This window comes from Mustela putorius, unplaced genomic scaffold (genome assembly GCF_011764305.1).
Source record: "Mustela putorius furo isolate JIRA1106 unplaced genomic scaffold, ASM1176430v1.1 tig00000198_pilon_pilon_pilon, whole genome shotgun sequence".
Taxonomy (NCBI): Eukaryota; Metazoa; Chordata; class Mammalia; order Carnivora; family Mustelidae; genus Mustela; species Mustela putorius.
In genome coordinates, this window is record NW_025421311.1 from 172,594 (window position 1) to 198,656 (window position 26,063).

A 26,063-nucleotide genomic window follows, 5' to 3' on the forward strand; every position below is an offset into this window, starting at 1 on the left:
AACTAGAGCAAACAAAGTGTGTATAGTGGAACATCTCTAAAAATTTTACCACATCTCATTCTGACAAAGAGCTTGTTCAAAGAACACATGCAGTTACTTCCTGCCCACAGTAACTACCACAATGCTGAGCGCCCAGTGGAAGCTTAAAAGTACCCTGGACTCCGGCTCCTGCAGGGTCAAGTGCTCAGTGAGGACCACCTACCTTGAACTCCTTCTCAATGTTGGCCAACACTGCCAGCTCATTGCTCAGCTCCAAAGCGGTCATGACCGGGTCCTCGCTGGACAGCGACAGGTAAGCTGGGCTCGCCAGGCCCTTGTAGGCGTTGATCCTGGACCTGGAGTGGCTGAAGGAGTCGTGCTTCTGTTTCTGGCTGCACTCGCCACACTTGCAGAAGTAGTCGTGAGGCCGTTCGATCCGAGCCCCCTTCCGCAAGAGCGTGTGCACGATTTCGTACTCCTGGCAGTGGGCGGCCAGGATGATGGGCGTGACGTCGTGGGAGAACCGTGTGCCGTCCTCATCGTAGGCGTAGAAGTCGTCTTGCTGGAGTTCGGACTGGCTGGGGCTCGTGGCTAGCCGCCTGCCCTCCGCGAAAGCCGGGTGGCTGAGAATGGCCTCCACGATCCGAACGTAGCCTTTACTGATGGCGAGGAGCAAGGCGTCCCCGACACGAGCCAGGTTTTCCTTCTTGAGAAGCAGCTCCGTGATCTCCAGGTGCTCGTTGGCCACGGCCAGCTGCAGGGCATTCTGGCCCATGTAGTCCACGCAGTTGACGTTCAGCGACACACACTCCTCCAGCATCTTCCTCACTACGGGGATGTTGCCGTACTCCGCGGCATCTAGGAACCGTTCCTCCTCAGCCGACAAGCTTGTGGAGCGGTCATTAAACATGTAGGCAGGTCCCCGGTTGGCTAACCTTCTCCCCTTCTCCCGGAGAATCGTCTGCCGCCGGTGGGCCAGCCTGCTGTCAGCGTCCCAGCTGTAATAAAGCAGAAAGATTGGGAACAAATCCTATTAGGAGCATTTCACTGTGCCAGACGGCCTCCCGTTCATCTAATGCAACCCTCAAGGATATCGGATGCTGCCGCAGTGTCTCTAGACCACTGCAACGCACATGAAGATGCGTTTATCTGTTAATGGATTCCAAGAGCTTGCTTCTCCTTTAAGAAAGTCAGGCACTTTGTGAATTTTGAGGTTTCCGCTTGGGGTGCAAACTGGCAATTCCCATAATCTCTCTGGGCCATTTGCATGGGGATTAACAGGTGTATTTCAGTCACAGAGGGTATAAAGCCCAGAAAAACCAATGGTGAGAAAAGTAGGAACTTTTCTGTCCTTATAAATCTTACAGTCTCGGGGGAAATGGGGGATCAGCACAGTGCCTTGTTTTCTGCCGTTTGTCATGATAAGCCCCGAGCCAGGTCACCTACGATGCTTCCAGGAGAAAGTTACAGGCTAAACATGGGAGAATAAGGACTCAGGCGCAGGTGTGTGTGGGGAGTGCAGGACAGAGGTCGGGGGCAGGTGGAAAGCTTCTCCAGAGTAGGCATTGACGAGATGCTACAGCACAGGTTTCATTGGCAGGACTCAGACTCTGCGAGGTGTTCTAAAAATCACTGGAAATGAGAACATGGTGATTAAGGCATAGGGTGAAAGGCAAGTTGCTGGAGCAGGGGAGAGTCAAGGGCTGGGGTAACCGGGTGACGGGCATGAAGGAGGGCATGTGATGTGATGAGCACTGGGTGTTACACAAAACTGAGGAATCACTGAACATTGCCCTAAAAACTGTAGTTTGGCTAACTGAACATAATAAAAATAAATAAACATAAATAAAAAATAAAAATAAAACTACACTAGTGTAAGACTGAGATCTGCTTTTCTCTCTGTTAGAGACAAAGTTTTCTTGGATTGTTGGTCTGTTTCGGGTAAGAAATAATAAACAAAGTTTCTTCTTTCATCTACCCAGAAAGCCAAAGTCTCTATGTTTCGCCTTTATCAGGTCTTTGTTCACTTAAGAAAGTTAAAACTTCTCAATGTTAAAGGTGCCAATATTGCCAACAACTAAATTGCCTTCTAAAGACTCTCTCATTGCTACCGTGGGTAAAAAGGTAATTAAATATCAAGTTGTGTAACGATCTATAACCCTACTTAGGCATGCACTGTACACCCTTCTGAGGTGTTGTTTTGTTGTTGTTGTTGTTTTTAAGATTTTATTTATTTATTTGTCAGAGAGAGAGAGAGAGTACAGACAGGCAGAGAGGCAGGCAGAGGGAGAGGGAGAAGCAGGCTCTGTGCGGAGCAGGGAGCCCGATACGGGGCTGGATCCCATGACGCTGGGACCATGACCTGAGCCGAAGGCAGAGGCTTAACGACTGAGCACCCAGGCGCCCTCATTTTTAATTTTATCAAAGTCACGCGTGCGCACAACTTAAGGACTCTACAAACATGTTATAGGAAACCAGCAAGTCTTTGTTCTTCATTTCCCTTCTTCCTGATCCTGAGGCAGTAATGTCAACTGTTTTAGCTGATTATTGAATAATTTCAATCCTTGTATCCATATAACTTAGTAACACTGTGATTTCTAATTTTCCAGGTTTGTCATTATCTGTGGACGGCCCACGGAAGCTGAGCATTTAGCTCACTTTCACAGTCTCCCTCCCTCCCACACACACCCACAGGCACACACACAACCACATGCACGGCCCCATCACTCCACAGGCACAGCACACATCTCGCCCGTAACTATGATGTTCGAGTAACGTGGGGCTGGTCCCGGTCGCGACACACAGTGCATGTGGTGCCTGTCCTTGCTTCCCTGTGCCCTGACCCCCCGTGGTTAAAAATTCTCTTTCTGTATTCATACCCTCATGCTCTGTGTACCTGTGACCAGATCAACAAAACTCGACTCTCCTTCTATCTGAATCTTCTTGTAATTCATCCAGCACACTACATATTTGTTTAACTTGAGCTTCACAAAGGGGGTCTGCTAACTGGACCTAGAAGCAGTCTAGACTTGAATGGGTGTTGTCTTTGGATCTTGCTTTTGGCTTCCTCCCAGGGATTCTCTGCACTTTGTGTTTGCTTTGGGTGCCCCGTGTAGGGTACCCCAGGACCCCCCCGCCGCCAAGTCATGCCTGTGTTCCAGCACGGCACAGCCTCCAGGAGCTGCCTGAGGAAGGCAGATCTCTTCAGATGCTGCACGTCTAGAGGTGACCTTGTATAATCAACAGCCTTACTGCTATCTTGGTTGCATAGAGACTTCTAGGTTGACAGTAATTTTAGAAGAATTATTCTACTAGATTTTAGCTTTTTTTTTTAACATTTTATTTACTTATTTGAGAGAGAGACAGTGAGAGAGAGCATGAAAGGGGAGAAGCAGACTCCCTGTGGAGCTGGGAGCCTGACGTGGGACTCGATCCCATGACTCCCGGGTCATGACCTGAGCTGAAGGCAGCGGCCCAACCGACTGAGCCACCCAGGCACCCTAGATTCTGGTTTTTACGGTGCTATTGGGAAATAACATTCTGGATATTCTCTTTGCCTCTGATGCCATAAATTACATAGTTTTTTTACTGGAGGGAATCTGTTTTCCTCCACGGTTTTGTGCACCCAGTAATTCTTTTCATCTGCAAAAAAAAATGTGGCCTCTTCTAAGAAATTTTTTTTTCTTTTCTGAGAAATATTGTTGACTGATGTCTCTGGTAATTTTGTTTCTGAAGGTCATGGTTATTTCTGGGACTCCTTTTGGATGCTGGACATTCTGGGATTACTGTTTAGTTTTTTTATCTTTTCTCTCTGACTTTCCAGTTAATTCATGTGTTTGTTTGTTTGGCTGGATTTGTGGAGTTTTCATTTTTTGTATTTTGTGTTGTTTTCTTTTTGATGGCTTTTTGTTTTAGAATCTGGACATTTCTTTAACTTTATCTTCTAATAAATTTTTTGAAAGTTTTTCTCTGATCTTGTGTTTTTAATTCTCATCTTTTTGTCGTTTATAACACTTTTGCTGGTTTCACAGACACATTATCTTCTCTTCCCTAAATCCAGAGACATTACTGATAAAGACCACACAGATCCGAACGATTCAGAGAATTTACTACCACACTGCTTTGTAATGAATATTTTGTACTCTATATTTCATGTCAGAGTTTTTCCTCAAAAGGCTAGTGGACCTTAGTAGATATTCTTTTCCATTAAAAAATAAGTATTAATTCCAATGTCTTTTCTAAATTCTTCCCCAAAAGAATTTGCTAATGTCGGTTTTGGCAAAAAGTGATTCTCAGAGGTGAGCTTCTGGAAGAGCAGCGTCATCTCTGCGTTAACAGAATGCGTGAGGTAGACCCTCGAAGAGGTCACCCAGACCCCACCCTTCGTCCCTCGGAGATGCTGAGCCCCCTTCCCTCTCTCCGCTGCTCCTCTGGCTTCTAGGAACCCACCCAGTCCTGCCTCCTTGCGCCACCCGCTTCACTGCTGTGGACCAGAGGAGCCTTGACCCTGAGGCGGGGAAAGCGTCTGCAGAACACGCATAACACGCTGGGAAAGAAAAACTAAAATCAAAGGAGAAAAGAGCTAAGATGAAGGGTTTGTGGAAGTGCGAGGAGTGAGCACGTGGGGGAAAGTTCTCGTGCTACTAGGACAAAACCAACAAAGCACAAATGGACGCAAAATGGTACCAACTACCAAGAACTCAAGAGCCACGTCTCTGTACTGTTCTTTCTCTTCGGTAAGGGTGGGTGAATGGTCACTCCAGCCTATGTCACGGGACCCCGAATGGTCACTCTGGCCTATGTCACGGGACCTTCCAGGGCAACCTAAGTGACAAATGTGGGCGGAGCCTCAGCTGGAGCCACGGGCGTCTGCGTTTCTGTGAACAAGAAGCCCCCAGCGTTCGCACCTCGCAGCCTAGTCGGCTGGAAAGGCAAGGACGGCCATGGAGACGAGTGGCTTTTGTCCATTTAGAGGAAGAAAGATTATCATCGGTAACGTCACTCATATCCCAGTTTCCAGGGTTTTATTCTTGCACACAACACCTCTAAATAGACACTGAGGTAGAGTTGTGTCGTCTTTAATTCTAATCCTGACTTATGACTTGAATCCCTGCTTGTCTGGACAAGGGAAGGTTCAGCGCTGACAGGCCACCCTTCCTAAGGGTCTGTCCGTCTCCTCCCGGATGGCTACAGCTTTCGTACCAACAGCAAACACATCTCCACAGAGAATGTTTCCTTCCGTTTCAAAGCATCTTCCGGCTCCTCGCGGCAAGCACTAACATTAACCCACCGGAGAAGTGTACGTTTCAGAGACGATTTATTTAGCTTCACCCTGTTGCCAGCACTCTGTGGACGCATGGGGAGCCCGAGGCAGAGTGTTGGGAGGGGCACGTGAGATGCTCTGAGGAACATGGCCGCGGCAGGCACAGGAGGGCAGGCCTCCTCGCAGGGGCCGGCAGTCAACGGAGGCCTGCCAGTAAGGCAACCCAACAAAACGCACCCTTGGCTGTCTCCCAGCTCCCGAACTGCAGTCTGAAAACCCTCCACACGTTGCATCTGGTCACACATGCTCTGGCTCCATCCCTACCTTCCAAATGCAAAAGCAGAATGTGTAGAACGACTCAAGGAATTCACAAGTTAACACCTTCAAGGCAATCCTCAGTGCCGCTGGATTACAAGTGCCTCCTGCCCCGAGAACAGAGTCTATAAGGCTGTGTTATAGGACTGTACCTTAACCCCAAAGAAACCGAGTTGAACCATCTACCAGGAGGAGGAAAAGCCACCCAAAGCCACACATCAGTCAACAGAAGAGATATTTTCACTCCAGCTGAAGGGCACACTTTGACCAAGTCAGTTCTTCTGTTTAAGAAAAATATGTATTAAGAATTTTTCTCCATCCACTTAGCCATATGCAGCATGACTGGGTCTTTAGTGACCTACATTTTCATGTCTGTATTTTAAAAAGTTGTTTTATCACAAGACGTAAAAACCAGTTCTAGGAAGGAGTGTCACTCACTAGCCATGCCCCTTGGTACACAAATATTGACCAGGCCACGAAAATCAACAGTTTTCAGATGCCTCATTGTCCTGATTCTTTCTGCTGGCAAAACAGAAAGAATCTTGCTCCGGAGAGGGGGGGATGGAACAGTCCGTCGCTACTGAAAATGCCGGCAGCGCAAAGTGGCCGCGGAGCCGAGTGCACTGTGTGCTCGGAGCCGAGAGCAAGCGCCTTCATTCCTCCATTTCCTGGTCAAGCGTGATGTGCCCTTGCCGGATGGAACAGTTCTTACGCAAACCAAGCTTTATGTTAAGTATGTGGCTTAACGATTGGCTCTTTGCTTCAAAAACCCTTGACACTGTCAAGTGAAAGCACACTTGGACTGAAGCAAACACGTGAAAAATACGGCTATGCCCGCAGCCCGGGAAGAGCCACGTCCACGGCCAGACGTGCACCAAGAGGTGAGGATGGAGGAGATTCCAATTAGCAATAATCGCGCCTCGAGGAAACCTCATTGGCTACGATACTGCCACTGTGCAAAGCCAGGACGGAGGGGATTCCAGAGCATCGTTTCTAGTTCCTGCACGGTGACCCATGGGGAAAATCAGACGCGAGTGTCTGGAGAGTAAGAGTCAACACGACCAGCAAATGTGCAGACCACTTTAGGGGGATGAATGGTAAAAGCACTTTTCTTCTAACTTTATAAGAATGAGGCGGTTTTTACCTCGCTTCCTCCCTGGCCACACACATCCCTGGCCTTCCCTTCAGGGCTGAGGGAGCGGTAAACATTGAGAGTGGTTTTCTGTGTCCCAGGAGAGCAAGGACGGCTTTGCCGTATTCACCAGGAGATCCCCCTGTGCTTAGTGGAAAGACACAGTACAAACCGTAAGAGGAATAACGTTCAAACATTATTGAGCCCACTGCGTCCCATTAAGGCAAACACAACCCCATAAACACACACCAGGTTGACAGAGGTAGCAGACAGAGGAAACAGAGAGCCGTATCTTTTTAACGGCATCCCTGTGACTTGCCTGGATCCAGAAGTGGATCCAGGCAAAGGATCCTGTCCTTTGACAAGATCCAAGAAAGGATCTTGTCCTTTCCTGTAACCTTTCCTGCTCTCTCCCCGTGTCCTTCACACCCCACGCAGCATACCCACATGTTCACAATGTATTCCCAAATCCGGGGACTCCCATTGGGCTCTCAAAAGAGCAAGTCTTGATTTTGACTCGGTCAGCTTCAGCTTCCCCCCGGAGGTGTCCCATTCCCTCCAACACCATCTTCCTGTGTGCTCAGTCACACGAATCGCACCGCTCCTGTGTTCAACGAGGGACAGCACACCCCAACCGCTCGTCACTGTTGTTGGGAGCCAGCATGTCTTGTGTATGTTACACATTTTTGTTTATTTTTATCGCCAGTTGACATTTTGCTTTTAAAAAGTAGAAACCTGGGGCGCCTGGGTGGTTCAGTGGGTTAAGCCTCTGCCTTCGGCTCAGGTCGTGATCTCAGGGTCCTGGGATCAAGCCCCACATTGGGCTCCCTGCTCAGTGGGGAGTCTGCCTCGTCTCCCTCTCCCTCTGCTGCTCCCCTCACTTGTGCTCCCTCTCTGATAAATAAATAAATACAATCTTTAAAAGAAAGAAACAAACAAACAAGCAAGCAAACCTGACCATGTGAGAGAACGGAAACCAGAGTAAACAAGGAAACAGGTACAGATTGTTCATAAAATAACAAAGTCGGAAGAGTAAGTTTCCCGGGAGCTCCTCCCGTTCGGGGACCACTCACTTGCGAACATTTGTAGGTAGCTCTCTGGGCACATACATCTACTTTGAGCGATCTTAATAGAGAACCCTCAAGAAAACTAAAAAGCTTAGGTGTACTACAGGCAAAATTTATCCCAATTATCTCATCAAAGAAAGAGGTTTACACGGTTTGCTTCTATTAACAGAAACCTGGTCTCTCTCCACCCGGACACTCTGTGTACGACGGAGTCCAGGCAGGAGAGAAGTGGCCCACTTCTCCTGGGGGGTCCGCGAAGCTGGACGGGACGGTGCTGGGAACGGTGGCAGGAATTACGGAAATCCAACATGGCGCCATGCTCAGTCCAGAAGTCACATAAGGACGAGACGGTCACTGAAGTTAGACAGGGTAACTGTAAGACAAGGGCCAGTCCCAGAGTCTCTGGCCTTCAGTAAGGGCAACAACCAGCCCTCAAAGAGAGAGCCAGCGATCTGGTCCGCTGACCTCCTTTTCCTGCCCTCTTGCCCCACAGGGGCCTTGGATGGCTGCACCCGGCTCAGTCCGGGGACAAAGGAGCCCATGGCTGCCACCCACGCCGTCTGCACTGATGCCCACCCCCACAGGCAGAGGACGGGGAGCGTGGTGGAGAGCGGATCCGGGGGCCAAGCCAGCATCCCCCAGCGCACGCTCTGAGAGTGACCCTGACCTCGCCACGGTTCACGCCTGCAGAAACCGCTGCTGAAACGTGTGCACAGAGACGATGGCAAGTGCACAAACTTCTGCCATGAATCACAGGTTCTCATCTCTCTCAGCTTGTCGTCCCGTCTATTCGCTCTCGGGAAAACACCTGCATCCGACTCCAGGCAGCGTCTTCAAAAATGGGCCTGTAACTAGGGTTCGTCCACCTGCGTTAAGTTACTCCCCACATGAGGCTCAGCACGAGCCACTCTGACTAAGCTGAGGGTCTTAAGGGAAGGACTGTGACGTCACGGGAACATTGGCATTGGTCGAATTGTGCGTCCGGCACACGCTGAAGCCGCCGACCGAGGCACTAACAGAGCTAGGACACGGGCTTCAGCAAGCAGAGAGGACACCCTCCCAGCCTCTCCCACAGGCGCCACGTCGCCCCAAGCCCACACCCATGGGACAGTGAACACACAGGAAAGAGGGCTGGATGACATAGCCCACGGGTCACCTTGTCTGGAAGCCACACTTCCGGAATGCCTGTCCTGCTGATGGGGAATGGGCTTCGACACAGCCCTCGAACTGCCAACCACCACCACAGGCCCAACAGTTCGATCATTCATTCATCAGCTCAAATCCTTAGCATTCAGGGCACTGTGCTGGGCACAGGGGACATGTGACAGGAGAGACAGCAGGGAAAGACACACAAGAGAGCACAGAAAAGAGAGCAGTCCACAGAACACTACAGGAGAGTGACTCTTATTAAAGGAACGGGGCCGTGGGCTACAGAACTTAGCAAGTAGTTCTCAATGCAGTCTGAGCGTCGGAGAGAGCCTTCTGAAGACAGAAGCAGGAAGGAGAAGTTAGCCAAGGGAGGGCGGAGAGGAAGAAGCCGCCAGGCACACAGAACCGTACTTGTCTCTAGGCCAGTAGTCCAGAGAAAGGGAACGGTGTCCATTACAGCTGCAAACCTCGGGGTTCCCTCCCCCAAGGACTTTCTGATTCCTGACTCAGCTGACCTGAAGGTGCGGAGTCTCAGGGCTCAAGGCCAAGCTGTGGATTCCACTGGGGTTCTCAGGTCAGCACTTGGGACTTGTACATCAGGGAGGAAGAAACATTTAAGAAACCCCCCATGAGCTAAGGAGTCCAGCCTAGAAGATTCAAGCTTCAGAACCCAAGGGTTTGGTCTCCAGCTCAGGGAGTTCTGTTCTGAGGGGTTTAGAGCTTGAATCAACCAAGGTCCCACGTCTAGAAAAATGGAGGACAAATTCAGAGTTGCTGAACATAGAGTTCCAGGGATCTGGACTTGAGGCTGCTGCAGGAAGCCTGCAGGATCCTGGAGGAACACGGCCTGAAGAAGGAGTGGCTGTGTCAGGAGCCCAGACACTGCGCCCTGCTCTGGGGTCATCCCTCTGAGCCTCGGATGCCGGGGCTGGAACGTGGGTGGGCGAGGTGTGGTTGTGGACCAGGTCGGAACTTGCAGGGCTGCCGTGCGATGCGTGACTTGTGGACTCCAGCTGGAGCTGATGGGTGATCTAGGACGGACTTTGAATACCCTTCTCCGTCGTCCTTGCTGAGCGCGTTCCGGCCCGAATGAACAAGATGGCAGCTAAGTGTCCCCGAGCCACCTCGTCCGATCTCCACGGTGGCCCAGAACACGCGGACTGCTTTCTCTGCACACCAACGTGCATTTTCACTGCCTTACTACAGTCCTCATCGTCAGCGTGCCCTGTGCTCCAGCCTCGCTGGCCCGGCGTGTGCTCTGGGCTTCCCGCCCCGCTCCCAGATCCTGTGCTTCCCCTGCCTTTCCTGCGGACACGTGTTCCTAAAGCCTGCCCAAACCCTCGTACTGCGGTGCCGAAGTGCCTTACGAGTCTGCAGATGAACAAATAACGGGAAGGAAGCAGAAAAGAAAAGTGAGGGGAAAGCATCGTGTTTTTTCACATTCTTGAGTTTCTCAAACAATGCTATTCCCTAGAAGAACCTACCCTTACTCTGCATTTAGAATGACACTTAATAACCAAGTGTGTGACAACCACACGACACAAAGCATCCCCACCACCAGAGACTTAAATTCGGAGAAGTGTCTCCTTGATTTATGAAGTCAGTGACTCTTCATAAGGCTCCTGCATTGTTCGGGTGGCCAAGGGGAAAGACACGGACCACTCTGGGGACAGAATCCAATCTGCTTCGCTTCCTATAAAATGCCAGCCTATTCATTTAGGATTTCTCCTGCCAGAAGGAAGTAATCAAATCAATAACACACCAGTTTTCAGAAATTAACAGTCAGATGCTTACCCAACTGAGCCATCCAGGTGCCCCAGCACAAACATTTTTAGATATAACACTAAAGGCATGACATATGAATTTTTAAAAATTGGTAAGTTGGGCTTCATCTTTGATGAAGAACATCCACTTTTTGAAAGACACTGTTAAAAGAATAAAAAAATAAGCCACAGTTTGGAAAAAAATGTTTGCAAATCACCTATCTGATAAAGGATTTATATCCAGAATATATAAAGAGCATACAGCGTTCAATAATAAAAATCTAATTAAAAAAGGGAAATAAAACCAATTAAAAATAAGCAAAACTTTGACAAACACGTCACCAAAACATGCATATGGATGTCAATAACCACAAAAGAGATGCAAATGATGGCTTCGATGAGACGCACAGCATTCCTGCGAGCACGGCCCAAATTAACAAGAATGACTACCACGCTGCAGTGAGGATGCAGGACAACTAGAACTTTCTTCTGTTCCTTTTTTAAAAACTATTATTATTGTGCAAGACTTCTGGCTCAGTGGCACCGTCTTCTGTGACTGCCCCAGAGCTCCGAGACTGCCGTGCATTGTTGGCTGCTCAGGCGGCGGGAGGTGGGGCTGTGGTTCTGGTTGCCTACCCAATTCCAAGACCAAACCTCTTCCCTCTTGCTCTCTGCTGTCTCACTACCTCGTGGCCAGATGGCACTTCTCACTTTACTTTTGCCTTTCTCCGGAGACGGTGCACCCTTTGAAGAACACTCTTTCCAACCCTGCAATCTTCTAAGTCTTAATCTGCAGTCTAGCTCTGACCGCCCAGGGCTGATTCATTTTTAGTGTTCTTCAGGAGAGGGTCAGCTGAGTCCCTTCCAGCCGTAGTTTTAGATCAAGCCCGGCTTATTCACCAGTTTTCTTCTAATCTCTTTTTTGCAGTTTTTCTTGCTCTGTCCTTGCTTGTCCTTGGGTACACAGGCCAGGATGGAGGGGAGCGGGGCCGGGGGATGGGAAATCCTGCCTTAGGATCCAATAGGTTTCCTTTTTGTTCTTGTGGTTATTTTGAACTTTGATCACCCCTGTTGTAGGGCTCAAGGTCAGGCTGCCCCAAGATGGGCCATTTTGTAGGACCATGATTTAGAGTAAAAGCAATCCAAACCCAACAGATTCAGGAAAATCTCTTTACCTTACCCTCAACTGCCGGCTGGTGCAGGAAGACCGCTATTCACAGACATTCCTCTCCAGCTAAGAAACTCATCTGCATCCCAGGGCAACATGGTTGTTTGCAAACATCTCTCACCTCCCTGCTAATGGGCTTCGCAACCCACAACCCGACCCCCTCTTGAGCTCCCTGATGCTCTGACTTTTCTCCTTATCTTCCCACTGCCATGTCTGTGTGCCCTCCCCGCTCATCTGTCTCCTGTCAGTTCGATTGTAAGTCCAGCTAGAAGGGCCACAGGGCAGAGAGAGGCGCTTCTCCCCGACAAAGTCTTCAGCTCATGCCACAGACATGGTGTCTGTGTGGTTTAGTGGCCCGTTCCTCTTTTTCTCATCCCAAGGATACACGGAAGCCTAGAAACTCGACACCTGGCACTGTTTCCCACTGCCTCTTCCTCTTTCTCATGAAACATTTTGAATCAGTCATACCGGAACTAACACATTCTAGGAGAGACAGACTAAACCATTTCAGTGGTTGTACATTTGAAATAAAAAGTACATCTGATCACAGCCCAAATACTTGTATACTCTGTTATACTTGCAATGATCATTTAAGGCAGGTAGAAAAGAAAGTTATTTAAAATTTTTCTAACATTGCACCAAAAGATTAAGAATGGTTACAGTGGTTCTATGTGAAAATTTCTAACCCTTCCATGTCATTGGAGTAAATATTCTTCCCTCTCTCACTTCTCCCTGTGTTCCTTTTTTATTTTAAAGTTATGAGGGCTGCTACTTCGGGAGGGATCTCTCCCAGCAGACCTTCTTTGTGTTTGCCAAAGTCAACAGGAATGACTCCCTGCCAGCCAGTTGCCTCCCCGGCCCCGCCACTACTACCACCACCACCACCACCACCACCACCACCCCGTGACTCATTAGCATTCCTTCCATCTAAAAGTAGCCTCTCATTCATTCTTCTGGGAGCCGCCACCTTTGGGCAGATGGCTGAGGATGGACAGGAGAAAGGCTGGTCATGACTAGCAGGCTGAACACACGGGACCACCCAGCTCAGACTACCCACAGGCCTACATAACCAACAGGTTACTGACAACGAGACATAGTTACCTGCCCCACTTCCTGCTTTAAAAACAGCCCCTGCCCACTGCCTCCGGGTCCTGCCAGCCGTCCCCTGGTGATGTATTCAGGAAACTTCATCTCCTTTGCTCATTGTGCACCCCACCCCCACCCACCGCCCCACGGGTCCACCTCCCACATACGGAGTCTCCATCCCATCAATCTCTTATCTTTCTTGCGGTCTTCCTTTTACAGATCTGGACTGTAGGCCAGATCACTGATCACCACAGTCGCTCAGGTAAATTGACCGACAGACAAAGAGGCAGGCTGTCCATCTTCAAATGGGATTCTGCCGCACGGCAAGAGCCTCAATGGCAGATCCCCCATTTCTCAAAACAATGAGTAGTCTCCGGAAGGTAGTGATGAGGGAGCACAAGGCTGGCTGAAGATAAAGCAAAAGCTGGCGCCCTGCACCCCCCTCTCCATCCGCTCCCCCTCAGTCATCTGTGTGACATTCCTCAGGCAGCCCTGACTGCCATGAACAATAAGCAAATAGTTAACTTGCAGAGCTCGCAATCCTGCTAGACAGGAGTCTCCCTTGGTTTACAAATGTCCTAAATCTCACTAACAAAGGCGATTGATAGCAGGATTGTGACATCCCACCAAAAAGTCTCCCAACTATCTTAATGTTAATGGCTGGTCTAAAGACAACGTTGATCAAGCCACAGCAGCAAGGCCTCAGACACCCTGGCCCTCTTTAGCATATGAAAACTCCATTGAACCCTTCCTTCCCCTCACCTTCCCCCAACAGCAGGGTACATAACCTGCCATCCCTCACAACCCGGGGCAGCTGCATCTCCACCTGCCCACGGGTCCTGTCCCTGTGCTTTAATAAACCACCTTTTTGCACCAGAGATGTCTTAAGAATTCTTTCTTAGCCGTCGGCTCCGAACCTCACCCCACCGAACCTGACTTAGGTTCCGGGACTTCATCAGTCCTACGTGTATGATCTGTCAGTACACAGTGCTGTACATGCAACTTTGGTCTATCAAGTACGACAAACCCTGACAGCAGTGGTTATCTGCAGGTAGATGGCTCAATTCCCTACAACGCTGTTTGGTTTGCTTAAATAGGAGATCCAGAATTTTAATGGCATGTTTGCCCGATAAGAATTTATTTATTGTATTTTATTATTTAATAAAGAATGCATGTATTTAGTGTATTTAAGGCATATGACGTGGTGATTTGATAGTCACAGAGAAAAGTTTACTATAATCAAGTTTATGAACTTAATCATCTACTGACATAGCTACATTTTTTTTTTAGTTGAGAGTATATGAAATCTACTCTCTTAGCAAATTTCTGGTATTGATGAGGGATAGAAGCAGAAAAATGTTCACCTGTAGCCCAGAAAGCTGACCTAGAACCTGCCTAGTTTGGGTAAGGATCAGCTAAGTACGAATTGCTACATTCTTAAAAGCAGAAGAAAAACTCTATTTCCTCACTACCTCCAGCCCACTGACAAGTCCTTGAAAGAGGCAGAGAGACTGTCCTCTAGGGATGCAGCTGTCTCCATATTAATACTCTGCTAAGGGCAAAAAGCAATCCTAGCCTGACCAGCTCCCCTCCGCACCCCCAGGATCCTGTAAGTCTACTTTATCATACAAAAATTCCTTTGGAAACTTTATCTCTAAAGCCCCCAAGATACGTGTTGGCAATACGTGTTGGCCCAAGTATACGGCCCACCGATAAGTCTGAAGGGTCTCATTTTACTAGAGAGTAATAAATGCTTGAGATGCAGAACCTTGAGATCATGACCTGAGCCCAAGGCAAAGGCTTTAATCCACTGAGCCACCCAGGCGCCCCTAATTTCCTTTGATACAAAAAAAATCCACCTAATCCATTCACTTTCCAACTATTTGTCACTTTGTAACCTTTAGAAATACATGCACAACTATCAGTCTCATTTTCTCCATTAAAACAGGCAACTACCTTAAGTAGAGATCTAAAAGGAATTGTTAAAAAGATGAAAATATGTAAAAATCTAGGGTCTGATTTTTGTATAACCATGGAAGAAACAAACAAAATGAAGTTAAAGATTCCACAGTCATGTTGTTTTTGGAACAAACACCATGGTAGGTCCCTCGCCATGGTGAGGCACATCTCCTTGGAGTCAGTCAGAATCTGACTTGTGTTCCACATTGCGGACTTACCGAGTATGCGATCGCGAGTGACTTAATCTCTGAGATGAACTAATTCTCTGAGGATGGGGAAGGAAAATACTAACCTTGTAGGTGTGTTTGAATGAGTAGGAACCGTTTTAAAATGGACCACAGCAAGATGCTTATTAGCCCTAAAATTTTTGGAATTTGGTGATGGAAGGAAAAGGAGGAGGCAGAGAGGGTCCCTGGTTGGCTCAGCCCATGGAGCATCGGCTTTTGGACTCTTGGCTTTGGTTCCAGTCAGGATCTCGGGGTCCTGGGATAGAGCCCCGTGACTGGCTTTGTGCTTAGCGGGCAGTCTGCCTGGGATTCTCCCTCTCCCTCTGTCCCTCCTCCTGCTCGTGCATACTAAGGAAATAGGTAAATAAATAAAATCTTTAAAAAATAAAAAGAGGAGGCATAGGGAAGAGACCAGGGTGACACTTACATTTCTGGCTCACAGGAACGGACCTGAACTGAGACCTACAGTGAGGGTAAAGCTGCCTTAAGGGGGAAGAGGATGCTCTGCCTGCCCCAAAGGCAGAAGGGGAAACAAACAAAAGGAACACAATGTACCCTTGGAACTCAAGGTCGTTTCATGTGCCTTGAGGGTCCCGTGCAGGAGGAGAGCTAGAAATCGGGGCGGAGGAAAATGGCCTTGAAGGGTAGACAGTCCTTTGAGTTATACCGCAATGTTCGGGCTTCACCCCGAGGTGAGACGGTGACACCAAGAGTGTCCCCAGCCGGACTGGAGTGGAGAGGAACAAGTGAAGGGGCCAAATGACCAGTCAGGAGCTAGGGCAGACGACGGTGGCCTGCAGTGAGATCGCGGGAATGTGGGTGTCAGGACAGGCTTCCCTGCCCCCCACCCTACCGGGGCAGCTGCTCCAGAGCCCGGGGTGCCGACTGCCTCCTCTGCCTGGTGCCCATCACCATATGTTTCAGCCACACGGGGGCGGGAAGAACCGTGTCCCATGTCCAGTCCCTCACACAACGTCTGCCCCGTGCGGTGCTCAGTAGGTGTTAATCCAAGTGTGAACGTGAGCGTCTCTCTTCTGCTCTGTGCCGGTCCTTTTAGCAATGACCAGTCCCGAGGGGATGCAGACCTCTTGGCGATGCAACTTTTCCCCCAGAGCACAGATGACTGCCATCATCCTCAGACTTGTGAGTGCTAATATCCGCGGGAAATTGTGTTAAACACCAACCCTTAACGGTAACCACGGTGTATTTTCTGCCCTTAGAAGCTTACACCTAAGCTATATATATTTTTTAACTGTCAAAAATTTTCTGTATATTTTAGTGTCCTTTTTCCTTTGTAAAATAAAAATCAAGAACTAGAGTTATTGTTAACTGAGTAGACCTTCCTAGGTATATGATTCCTAATTGGTCTCTTGGTTTTTATATGTAAATTTCTTCTACAATTTTCTAAATATCAAAAGATAAGTAAATAGGCTTAGCTTCCAAAATCCAGGGAATGCATTTTTTTTTTTTTTAAGTATAACTGATTAGGTCCTGTTTCTATTCACTGTTCACATAAATTCGGAAGAAATGTGGAAGGCTACAATTTCAAGCCATCGTATAGGTACAAGGCTGTGGGGTCTCTCATAAGTTGTACTTAACCCTGGATAAAGCCCCATAGGGTGATTTTAGTTCATTATAATTTGTCAGGATTATAAATTATTTCTTCTTTTTATTTTTTATTTCCTGTAATATGTTTACTTCCTGCGCTCATCTGCACTTCTCCTGAAAATGCTAAGTGGGGTTCCTGGGTTTTGCAAGGCTCTGCTGAGTCACCACCTCTGAATCTTGGTTGAACTTATTTTCACCAACTTGAAAAACAATGCTCGAAACCACTATATTCAATTAAAATTGAAGCCTCTAGATACTTAAAACATTCATGAAGCAGTCTTTTGCTTTGCTTCTTCACTTTATATGACTGAACTGAGCAAGCAAGTGTTCTTTTTTTTTTAAGAGTTTATTTATTTATTTGACAGACACAGATCACAAGTAGGCAGAGAGAGAGGAGGAAGCAGGCTCCCCGCTGAGCAGAGAGCCCGATGCGGGACTTGATCCCAGGACCCTGGGCTCATGACCTGAGCCGAAGGCAGAGGCTTGACCCACTGAGCCACCCAGGTGCCCCAGCAAGCAAGTGTTGTTATGTAACACCAAGGGAAAACAGGAATTTCACAATTTCCGCTTCTGTGACAGAGCCCCAGTACTATTCATCTAACAGACGACATGCCTTTGTTAAGTGGGGTGTGCTCGAGTATGGATGCCTGTGATAGCTAGTTATTTTCCAGACACCTTACAGCTTTCATGGCAATAATGATGCACCATTTGAAATTGATTAATTAACCAACTTTGTGAAATTATTTACAAAAGGATACATTTTTCAAATGAAGTAACTAAACAGTTACTCTTTTTAAGTTGTTTTAAGCACTCTGTTCAAGTTACAGCCACCCCAAACCCTTTCTGGAATGCGATGGAATAGAAACTATTTTTATCAGTATCTGTCTGTGTATCCATATCCATAAACAGATTTGTATCTATTGGACTAACTCTGTGTTACATGGATGTATGCTCTATGACCTTGGGCATGTGTCACGGAAAAGGTAAAAGTCAGAGCAACGGGTATTTATGCAGCTGGTAGGCCCTGACACACTTAGGGGTGTGAGGTCACAAGCAAATATGCCCATAAGAATTCTTCCAGCCAAAGGCAATTTTGACCAACCGAGTAAGTTCTTAGATGTTTAGGGGAGTCTAAGTTGACCTACCAGTGCATATGAAGGAATAATTTATAAAATAACCCCTCAGTCAAATTAGTGTCCGGGACAGTGACAGTAACGGTTCTTCCCCAGCTACACATCCTGGAGATGTGAACCACAGACAGACACCGTTCTCCTCCTTTTAACTACCGATAAACTGAATTTCAGCTGAAACCAAGCAATAATATGCAAACTTAAAGAATTCCCAAGCCCTTTACACACCAGGCTGGTGGGGGCGCCTGGGTGGCTCAGCAGGCAGAGAGTCTGAGTCTCGGTTTCGGCTCAGGTCATGAGCTCCAGGTCATGAGACTGAGCCCCACTTTGGGCTCCGCACTGGACATGGAGCCTGCCTGGGACTCTCTCCCACCCGCCACCCCTCCTCCACCTCCCTGACTGAGCACCCGCGCTCTCTCTAGTAAATAAAATCTTTTAAAATAAACAAACAAACACCTAACTTGGGGATCCACAAGACTTCACCTTGTGACACAGGTGGGTAGATCGAAAGGTCAGAAAAGCTTCACATGTCATGAAGAGCCTAGGAAGCTCAGGGAGGGTTAGTGGATGGGCCGGGTCTTCACCAGCACCGGCGGAGCGACTCCGAGGACATGGGTCGACACTCGGCCCCCGGGCAGGGTCAGTGGTGACAGCCCTGAGCACTCTCCGGGAGCCAGCAGGTGCTGCTGCTTCATGAAAACGGTCAAACGGTCCGGGTGTGCACAGAGCCTGCCTCCGTCCTCCAAGGAGGTCCCCTGATCTGCACAGCGTCCTTAACATTGTTTCAGTGCAGACTCATCTGAAGGCCAAGTGAAACAATGCTCCAGACCCAGCAGAACAGTTTGTTCTACAGAATTCAATAATCTCGGAACCAGGAGGAATCTCAGAAAATGCTTGTCTAGGAACTTCTTACATAGATAGCATCTATGCTGGACCATGCAAAACAGAATTCTACAAATAACTCAACCCTCCAGGAATCCTAGGAGGGCCTTACTGTTACTGTGGCCGTGGCACAGATGAGAGAACGGAGGGACACGGGCAGAACACGCTCCCCATCCCCCAGCTCCCCGGTGGCAGAGCAGGGATCTGACCCAGGGAGTCTGGCCCACGGTCTACACCCTTCACCTGCTCAGGACCTGGCTCTCCGCCCAGGCAGGTGGTCAGCTTTCCTCCAGGGTGTGGGGGCTGTGATGGGGCCGATGGGCCGCACGCAGGGCATCTGAGATGTACCTGGATTCACGGTCGTGACTCTAAGGACATCTGCTTGGTCGTACTGCAGGAAGGTTATTTACCAGCTCCTTCTCCTGAGTCCCATGCATATGATGCTGGGGCGGACATAGTTGGAGACTTTCCATGTTGAACGCACTTTGCAGGCTGCTATGTTCTCATCCCATGCAACGCCGCAGGCCCACATCGACCTTTCCTCCACATCCCTGCCCCGCTCCCAGGCCGGGCACCCACGGTGCTGCGCTGCGCTCTTCCCGACAGGAGTCAAGCTCCCCGCCGCCCCCCCCAGCTCTCCCTGCACCTCACACCCCCTCACCCATGCGCCTCGGCCTGTTCCAGCCACAGAGGAGCGGGTGGGCAGGAGGGGCCCTGCGGGTCAGAGACGCCGCCTGTCTCCCAAGGTAGAGCCAAGCCCCATGGATGAGGTCCAGCATCTGACGGATGGCTCTTGATGCTGGAGCAGCAGCAAGGACAGGTCAGGTCCCTCCTGGGACCCGGCACACGCCTGGGACCCGTGGACACGCCTCCAAAGCTCAGAGGCTCAACCACAGGGCTGCTCCGGGAAGGTCCTTTCTTAGGTGTGCAGAGGGACTCTGGTAAGCTTATACTCAGAACTTTGTATTTTCTTTAAACAGAGCCCTTGGAATTATACGAGCCCCACAAAAGCCTAGGTCTCCTGGCTGAAGCCGCATTCGGCCGGGCTATTTGGAAACTAGAAACCAGACACTGTGCCGCTCGCGTGCTCACAGTCTGCCTCCCACTACTTTCGAGGAACGCTTACTTTGTTCCATCAAATCCTGGGCCAACCTGAGTGCAAGGCGGAACTGCTCTCCATAAAGATGTTCTTCCTTCCTCCTGGCTTGCTGGATTCCTGGGTGCAAGACTCAGCGGGCCGGTCTGGAAGCTTCCAGTCCATGGAGCGCAGAAGGCTGGTCTTAATGGGAAGTCCCTGCAGACAGGACATCTCCCCGCCTGGCTTCTGGAGCCACACTCCGTCCCAGCCCCTTGCATTCTCTTCCCACCCCTGCTGCTGCCCACGCTCAGGTCGCTGCAAGCTTCCCCTGCAGAGCTCCTCGGGATCTGCTGCCCACGCTCAGGTCGCTGCAAGCTTCCCTTGCAGAGCTCCTGTGAGCTGCTGCCCACGCTCAGGTCGCTGCAAGCTTCCCCTGCAGAGCTCCTGGGAGCTACTGAAGCCATGGCATCCTAAAACAGACAATCCATCTAGACATACAGTTCTGTCATGTCCAGAAAAGTTAAAATACAAAAAAATAAATAAGCAGCCAAATAATATGACTGGGAAAAGATGAATGACTCTACACACTCTTGATCTAGTTAAAGGCAAGGTTAACTAAAAGCCGTTATCTATTCAGAAATAATGGTGCGTTTAGCAAGAGATGGCTCATGTCTCTCCAACACATCCCCTTCACGGCCAAGTGTCTGTTACCCAGTGTGATTTTTCCAAAGTTAAAACAATGGTTTATTAGGAAATCTTGGCTTGCACACCAGAAATCACGTATTGTTCGTGTATAGCTATAACACATATGTGAGAAAATAACACATATAAATCACCAGGGGTGCCGGAACAATTAAGAAATGTAGACTAACATATAAAAGAGGAGTTCAGAAGTTTCTAGAATGCTCGGAAGTACGGTACGATGTTCTGTTTAATTTTATTTTTGTGTTTAACTTCATGACCAGCCAAAGAATTTATTCATTCTGGTTTTTGGCTTTAACCTCTGCTATAGGAAGTCTTCATAAAAGATTTTATTGACTTTTGTGCCGAGGTAATTAACTCCTTTTTTTTTTTTTTTCGCAACTTGGGATTGCAGAGGAGACGAGGTCGTGATTCTGAACAACCACAAATAGAGAAAATATAATAAGCTGGGCTGACTCTGGGATAGGACATCGTGGTTTTGTTTACATCTCAGTAAATCTGATGATCCCAGACTTCTGTTTTTCCCACGTAGTCTGCCTCTTCTGTTAAAAGCAGACCATAAGGGGCTCTGCCTTCGGCTCGGGTCATGATCTCAGGGTCCTGGGATTGAGTCTCTCTGCTCAGCAGGGAGCCTGCTTCCTCCTCTCTCTCTGCCTGCCTCTCTGCCTACTTGTGATCTCTGTCTGTCAAATAAATAAATAAAATCTTTAAAAAAAAAAAAAAAAGCAGACCGTAAGAACATTACCAACTGACAGAGGGCCCTCGTCAACCAGCTCTACTGTGGTTAGAGTTAGGGTGAGAAGAAGGAGAGATATAGCAGGTAAACTGAATGACCTGCCTGGAAAAGTTTGTTTGTTTGTTTGTTTATTAATTTGAGAGAGAGAGAGTGCGAGAGAGCATGAGAGCTGAGAAGGTCAGAGGGAGACACAGACTGCCAGTGGAGCTGGGAGCCCGAATGCCTGGAAAACTTGTCATTTAAAAAGTTGAGAATGTGGAAATATCCTATAAATAATATTCCCGTAATTACAAAATAGAGGACGTCACACTTGGTTTTAATAACTGTGCGGAGTAGAACGAGGGAGGGAGCTGGTGTCTCTCGCCGCATACAGTCTGCGCAGACATCCTTCGGGAAGGATTTAATCCGTATCAGCTCCCCGACGGAGGAGGAAGGCAGGTGTCTCTCTCCGTGGAGCTTCCAGTGACGGGCTGGGGGGGGCGGGGCTCACGCCGTTCAGCAGGTGTGGGACGGGGCCCAGGGTCACAGCGGGCGATGTCCACACTCACACATGGGACTCGGGGTCGTCAAGCAGTCGCAAGCACCGGTTCCTTCGAGAAGTCTCTGAAGATGATGTCGTCTTTCGACATTCACGGAGAGTCGCACGGACATCCCCGTCACGTTCACTTATGTCATCCCCCTTAGTACGTAGCCATCTCAGGGCGACGAGCATCACTCCTGCCTCTGCGAACGATGCTGTACTCGCTGGGCTCGGGACCGGGCTCCCCGGAAACTCCTGCACATGGACACCTTGTGAGCTGCGCCCTGAGCTCTGGCGCGTCCACGGCCGTCTGTACCCCTGCCCGCAGGTGAGTTTGTGCACATTTCCTCCCTGGACCCTGCTTTCTGCCACTGCGAAGGCTGCTCTCAGGAAAGGCTCGCGCTGACCCGATGTCTGCCCCTTGGGAATCACTGCCTGTTTCACCCAGAGGCCACATCAGTGCTTTCTTTAAAGTGCAGTCATTTTATCAGAACGCAGCTTGACGCTCGCCACTCTGGGCCGAGGGTCTCGGGTGCTCACTGGGCTTCCAACATATGGTTTCAAGTGTGCTCAGAAAGCTTTCTTGAGTTACCGCTGCATGTGGTTCTTTTCTGCTCCCTGGACCCATTCTTAGTTTTTGCAGAGGCCTCCGGTGCCCGTGCGTCGAACTGCCTGGTCCTCGCGTCCGTGTGGCTTTCTCGCCAGTCCCTTACCCGACCTCCTTCTCCCTCTTCCACTGGGTAGACTGTCCTAGTCCATATTTTCTGCTTCCCTTAAGGCACGTTCTGTTGTTTATTTCTTGTGCTACATTTTTTTTTTAATTTCTGAAGCCTCAGTTTTATAAACTCTTCTCATTCTGCTGAAGACTGTTCTTCCACATTCTGTGTCATACTTTCATCTTTCAGTTCGTTTTTGAGAAAAGGTCACATGGTCCTTTCCTGTTGCCTGTTTTACCTGAATTTCCATTCTTGCGCTTCCAGGAGGAAGCCAAGCTCATGGAATCGTTCCTGATGTCCCACAGCAACCTCTTCTGTTGTGTTCAAATCGCAGCTTGCTTCCTGATTGCCTCCCAGACCAGGGGAGGCGGAGCGGTCCCCCAAAGATGCCTGCGTCCTGGCCCCCGGAACCTGTGACTAGGCGTGTGACGGAGCACAGTGGGCTCTGCAGATAGAAGAACGTTTATCAACCATAAACACACGGAGAGATCCCGGATTCTCCACATAACCCCAGTCAAGTCCCGTGAGCCCTGACCAGTGGAGGACTTCTCCAGCTGGAGGAAGGAGCTGAGGTCGGATGGAGAGGAGAGAGACAGGAGGTGTGAGGAGGACTCCGCCCACAGGAGGAGGTGGAGAGGGCCACAGGCTCTAGTGGGGGAGAAAGAGCCGCAGAACAGATGGCAAGGAAATGGGACCCTCGGTCCTACAACCACAAGCCCTGAGCCCTGCCATCGACCTGAAGGGACACAAAAGCCCGCCCTTCCTCGAATCTTCCAGGAAGAGCCCAGACGGCTGATACCTGGTGTCAGACTCAGGACAGAGACCAGGGCTGAGACCTTCCAGAATTCTGAACTACAAACTGGGAGGCAGCATACTCCGCTGTTTCAAGTTACTAAATCTGCGGCAGTGCTTTACAGTAGTTAATGAAAACACCACTTCCCGGGGTGCCTGGGTGGCTCAGTGGGTTAAAGCCTTTGCCTTTCAGCTCAGGTCATAATCCCAGGGTCCTGGGATTGAGCCCCGCATCGGGCTCTCTGCTCAGTGGGGAGTTGACTTCTCTCTCTCCCTCTCTGCTTCTCCTCTTGCTTGTGCTCTTTCTCTCAAATAAATAAATAATTTTAAAAATCTTTGAAAAAAATAAAACAAAATGATGCTTCTTCTGTTGTCACCATTTTCCTAGAATCCTGGCCCTAATCTGGACACACTTTTGAAAAATTGCTTGTAAAATTATTCTCAAAAATTAGGCCACATTTCAATCACCAAAGAGCAGCTCCTCTTGTAACAAAATTCAGTGTTAAGTTTCTTTGTACAGAGAGTTACTTAAAATGTATTGAGTTGTGCCCCAGGACATCCTTTTTTTTTTTTTTAAATGAATCTGGGGTGTTTGCGAAGTGAGGCCACCTCTGTATTACAGACAAGGCACATCTACCCTGAGAAGCTGGCAGGTGGTAAAGGCAATGGTTGTTCACAGCAGATCCTGAAAGTTTCAGTGGGATTGTGTGTTTTTGTTCTGTGACTAACTATAGATTTGAAATACAAAATCATTTTTAAAGCCCCCAGTTATGTCAAAATACAGCAAGGAATTGAGTAGGTTATAGAAGAAGATGAAGAAGTTGCTCAAAATTTCTTCAGTCCCTCTTAGCAAGGAGCAGTGCATCTGTGTAAAAGTCTCAATTTTCTAGGAAATGTTGAAACAATTATCTGCCCTGGTAATGAGGCAGCACCACGGACAGACGCCAGAAGACCGCCTCAGGCGCTGTGGGGGGGGGCAGTGGCAGATCGGAGCAGATACGGAACAGAGAACAAGGCAGAGTCTAAAGGATAATTTGGGAACTAAGCAGCTTTATGTTCTCAGGGCAGCTATCTTTTACATTTTTCTTATTCTTAAAGACACCAAAGAAAGGCAATACATGGCATTTCTTACATATATATAAATTTTTTTAAGATTTTATTTATTTATTTGAGAGAGAACTAGAGCCCAAGCGGGGACGGGTGGGGCAGCGGAGGGGGAAGCAGGATCCCCACTGAGCGGAAGCCTGATATGGGGCTGGATCCCAGGACCCCAAGACCATGACCTGAGCTGAAGGCAGATGTTGAACCGACTGAGCCCCCCAGGCACTCCTACGGTACATATAAAACTTTCTGTATCATGTACATATTTCCCAAGTACATAAAGAGCACGTAGTGTTAAATGTCCACACTTATCACCCATGCTCGGAGTACACTGAGACTCGTTCTTGTTCAACTGTGATGCCCTTTGTGAAGATGACAGAGGCAGGCCAAAAGGATGGATAAGAAGAGGGAAGTCTTCATCTCTGATGAGAGGCTCCAGGCATGCCTACCGTTACCAAGGACCACAAGGCACCTTGGAGGACGCCGGGTGCAGGATGCCTCTTGCAGCTGCCCCTGAGTGCTGGAGGAGACCAGCACGGCTCATACTCTCAACAAGCTGGGACTGTGTTCACATACATGCCCGTTTAGCCCTGTTGACGACGATGCATTCTCAAGTGGCCAAGAGAGAGGCTTCACCAGAACCCCTCCAAGAAGGAACTACTCTACAGTTTCCACTATCTTAAAATACATAATGTGCCTGAAAGTCTGGAGTCTCTGGAAATATCAGGCACCTTCTGGACAATTCAGATTGGGATCAGCAATGGTCAAGTCTAAAATGTTAATGGTAAAGTGGCTGGTGTTTGGTCTATTAGAAGAAAAGACAGATCCCTAGATAGTCTTACAATAACTGAAATTAGAACCATGGTTGTATTTAGTTTACTGATTGTGTCCTGTGTCTAGTGTCTTGACCACTGTAATCCAAGGACATGATCAGTGGGGATGGAGAGTCAGATAGAAGTGCCAGGTCTGTTGGGTACCATCTGCGACGCTCACAGAAATAGGTAATAAATTAACACGGTAACTAATCCTAAGTAGGGAACCAACTAAACCTCATGACTGCAAAAAATGTAACTTTGTTTGGTCCCACTGATGAAGATAGTGACCTTAAATGAAAATCTAAAGATATATCCCGCTGGGACAGATCTAGCCCTGTTGGTTAGTTTTGTAAGTCTGTCTTACGCAGCTGCCTGGTTTTCACACAGGGGCCCCTCCATTTATTCATTTTGCCCGTGAACATCAGCTTGATGCGAGCAGTGAAGAGAGCAATAAAGGACAAAGTATAGACAGATGATCTGAATTCATCCAGGAAGTAGAAGAGTGATGGATCCAGGAGCGTATTGTAGAATTCCGTACACTCATGCTGGGAAGATGGTGGTAACAACAGCAGAGACTTCAAGGGAACGTGGAGGCCCTCAATAACAATTTATTGCATAAATACATGCATAAGTTAATGAATGAGCCAGAGGCACTGCCCTTTGAATCCCAGATTTTCAATTTAGTACCTAAAAATGTGGGCAAGCCACTTAGCCTTTCCGAACCCTGTGGGTTTTTTTCTTTTACAAGATGGCAACAATATTACTCACTCTGCAAAACTGATCTGAGGTTTAGACATGACATAAATAAAGCATCTAACACATCATTTGTGAAGTAATGAATTTCCAAAAAAGTCAAGTGCAGCTGCAGAAAAAAA

General features: G+C 48.5%; 1 protein-coding gene and 1 pseudogene across 2 annotated transcripts in view; both read right to left on the reverse strand.

Annotated features, from left to right (window-relative positions):
• Positions 1-26,063, reverse strand: part of TRPC6 (transient receptor potential cation channel subfamily C member 6) — a 103,593-nt gene that overhangs the window by 31,881 nt on the left and 45,649 nt on the right. For both annotated transcript variants that reach the window (XM_045077477.1, XM_045077476.1), the window contains exon 2: positions 203-977. In XM_045077477.1, the coding sequence (XP_044933412.1) occupies positions 203-977 (775 nt within the window). The remainder of the gene's footprint in view (positions 1-202; positions 978-26,063) is intronic.
• On the reverse strand, positions 6,417-6,521 carry LOC123391335 (annotated as a pseudogene).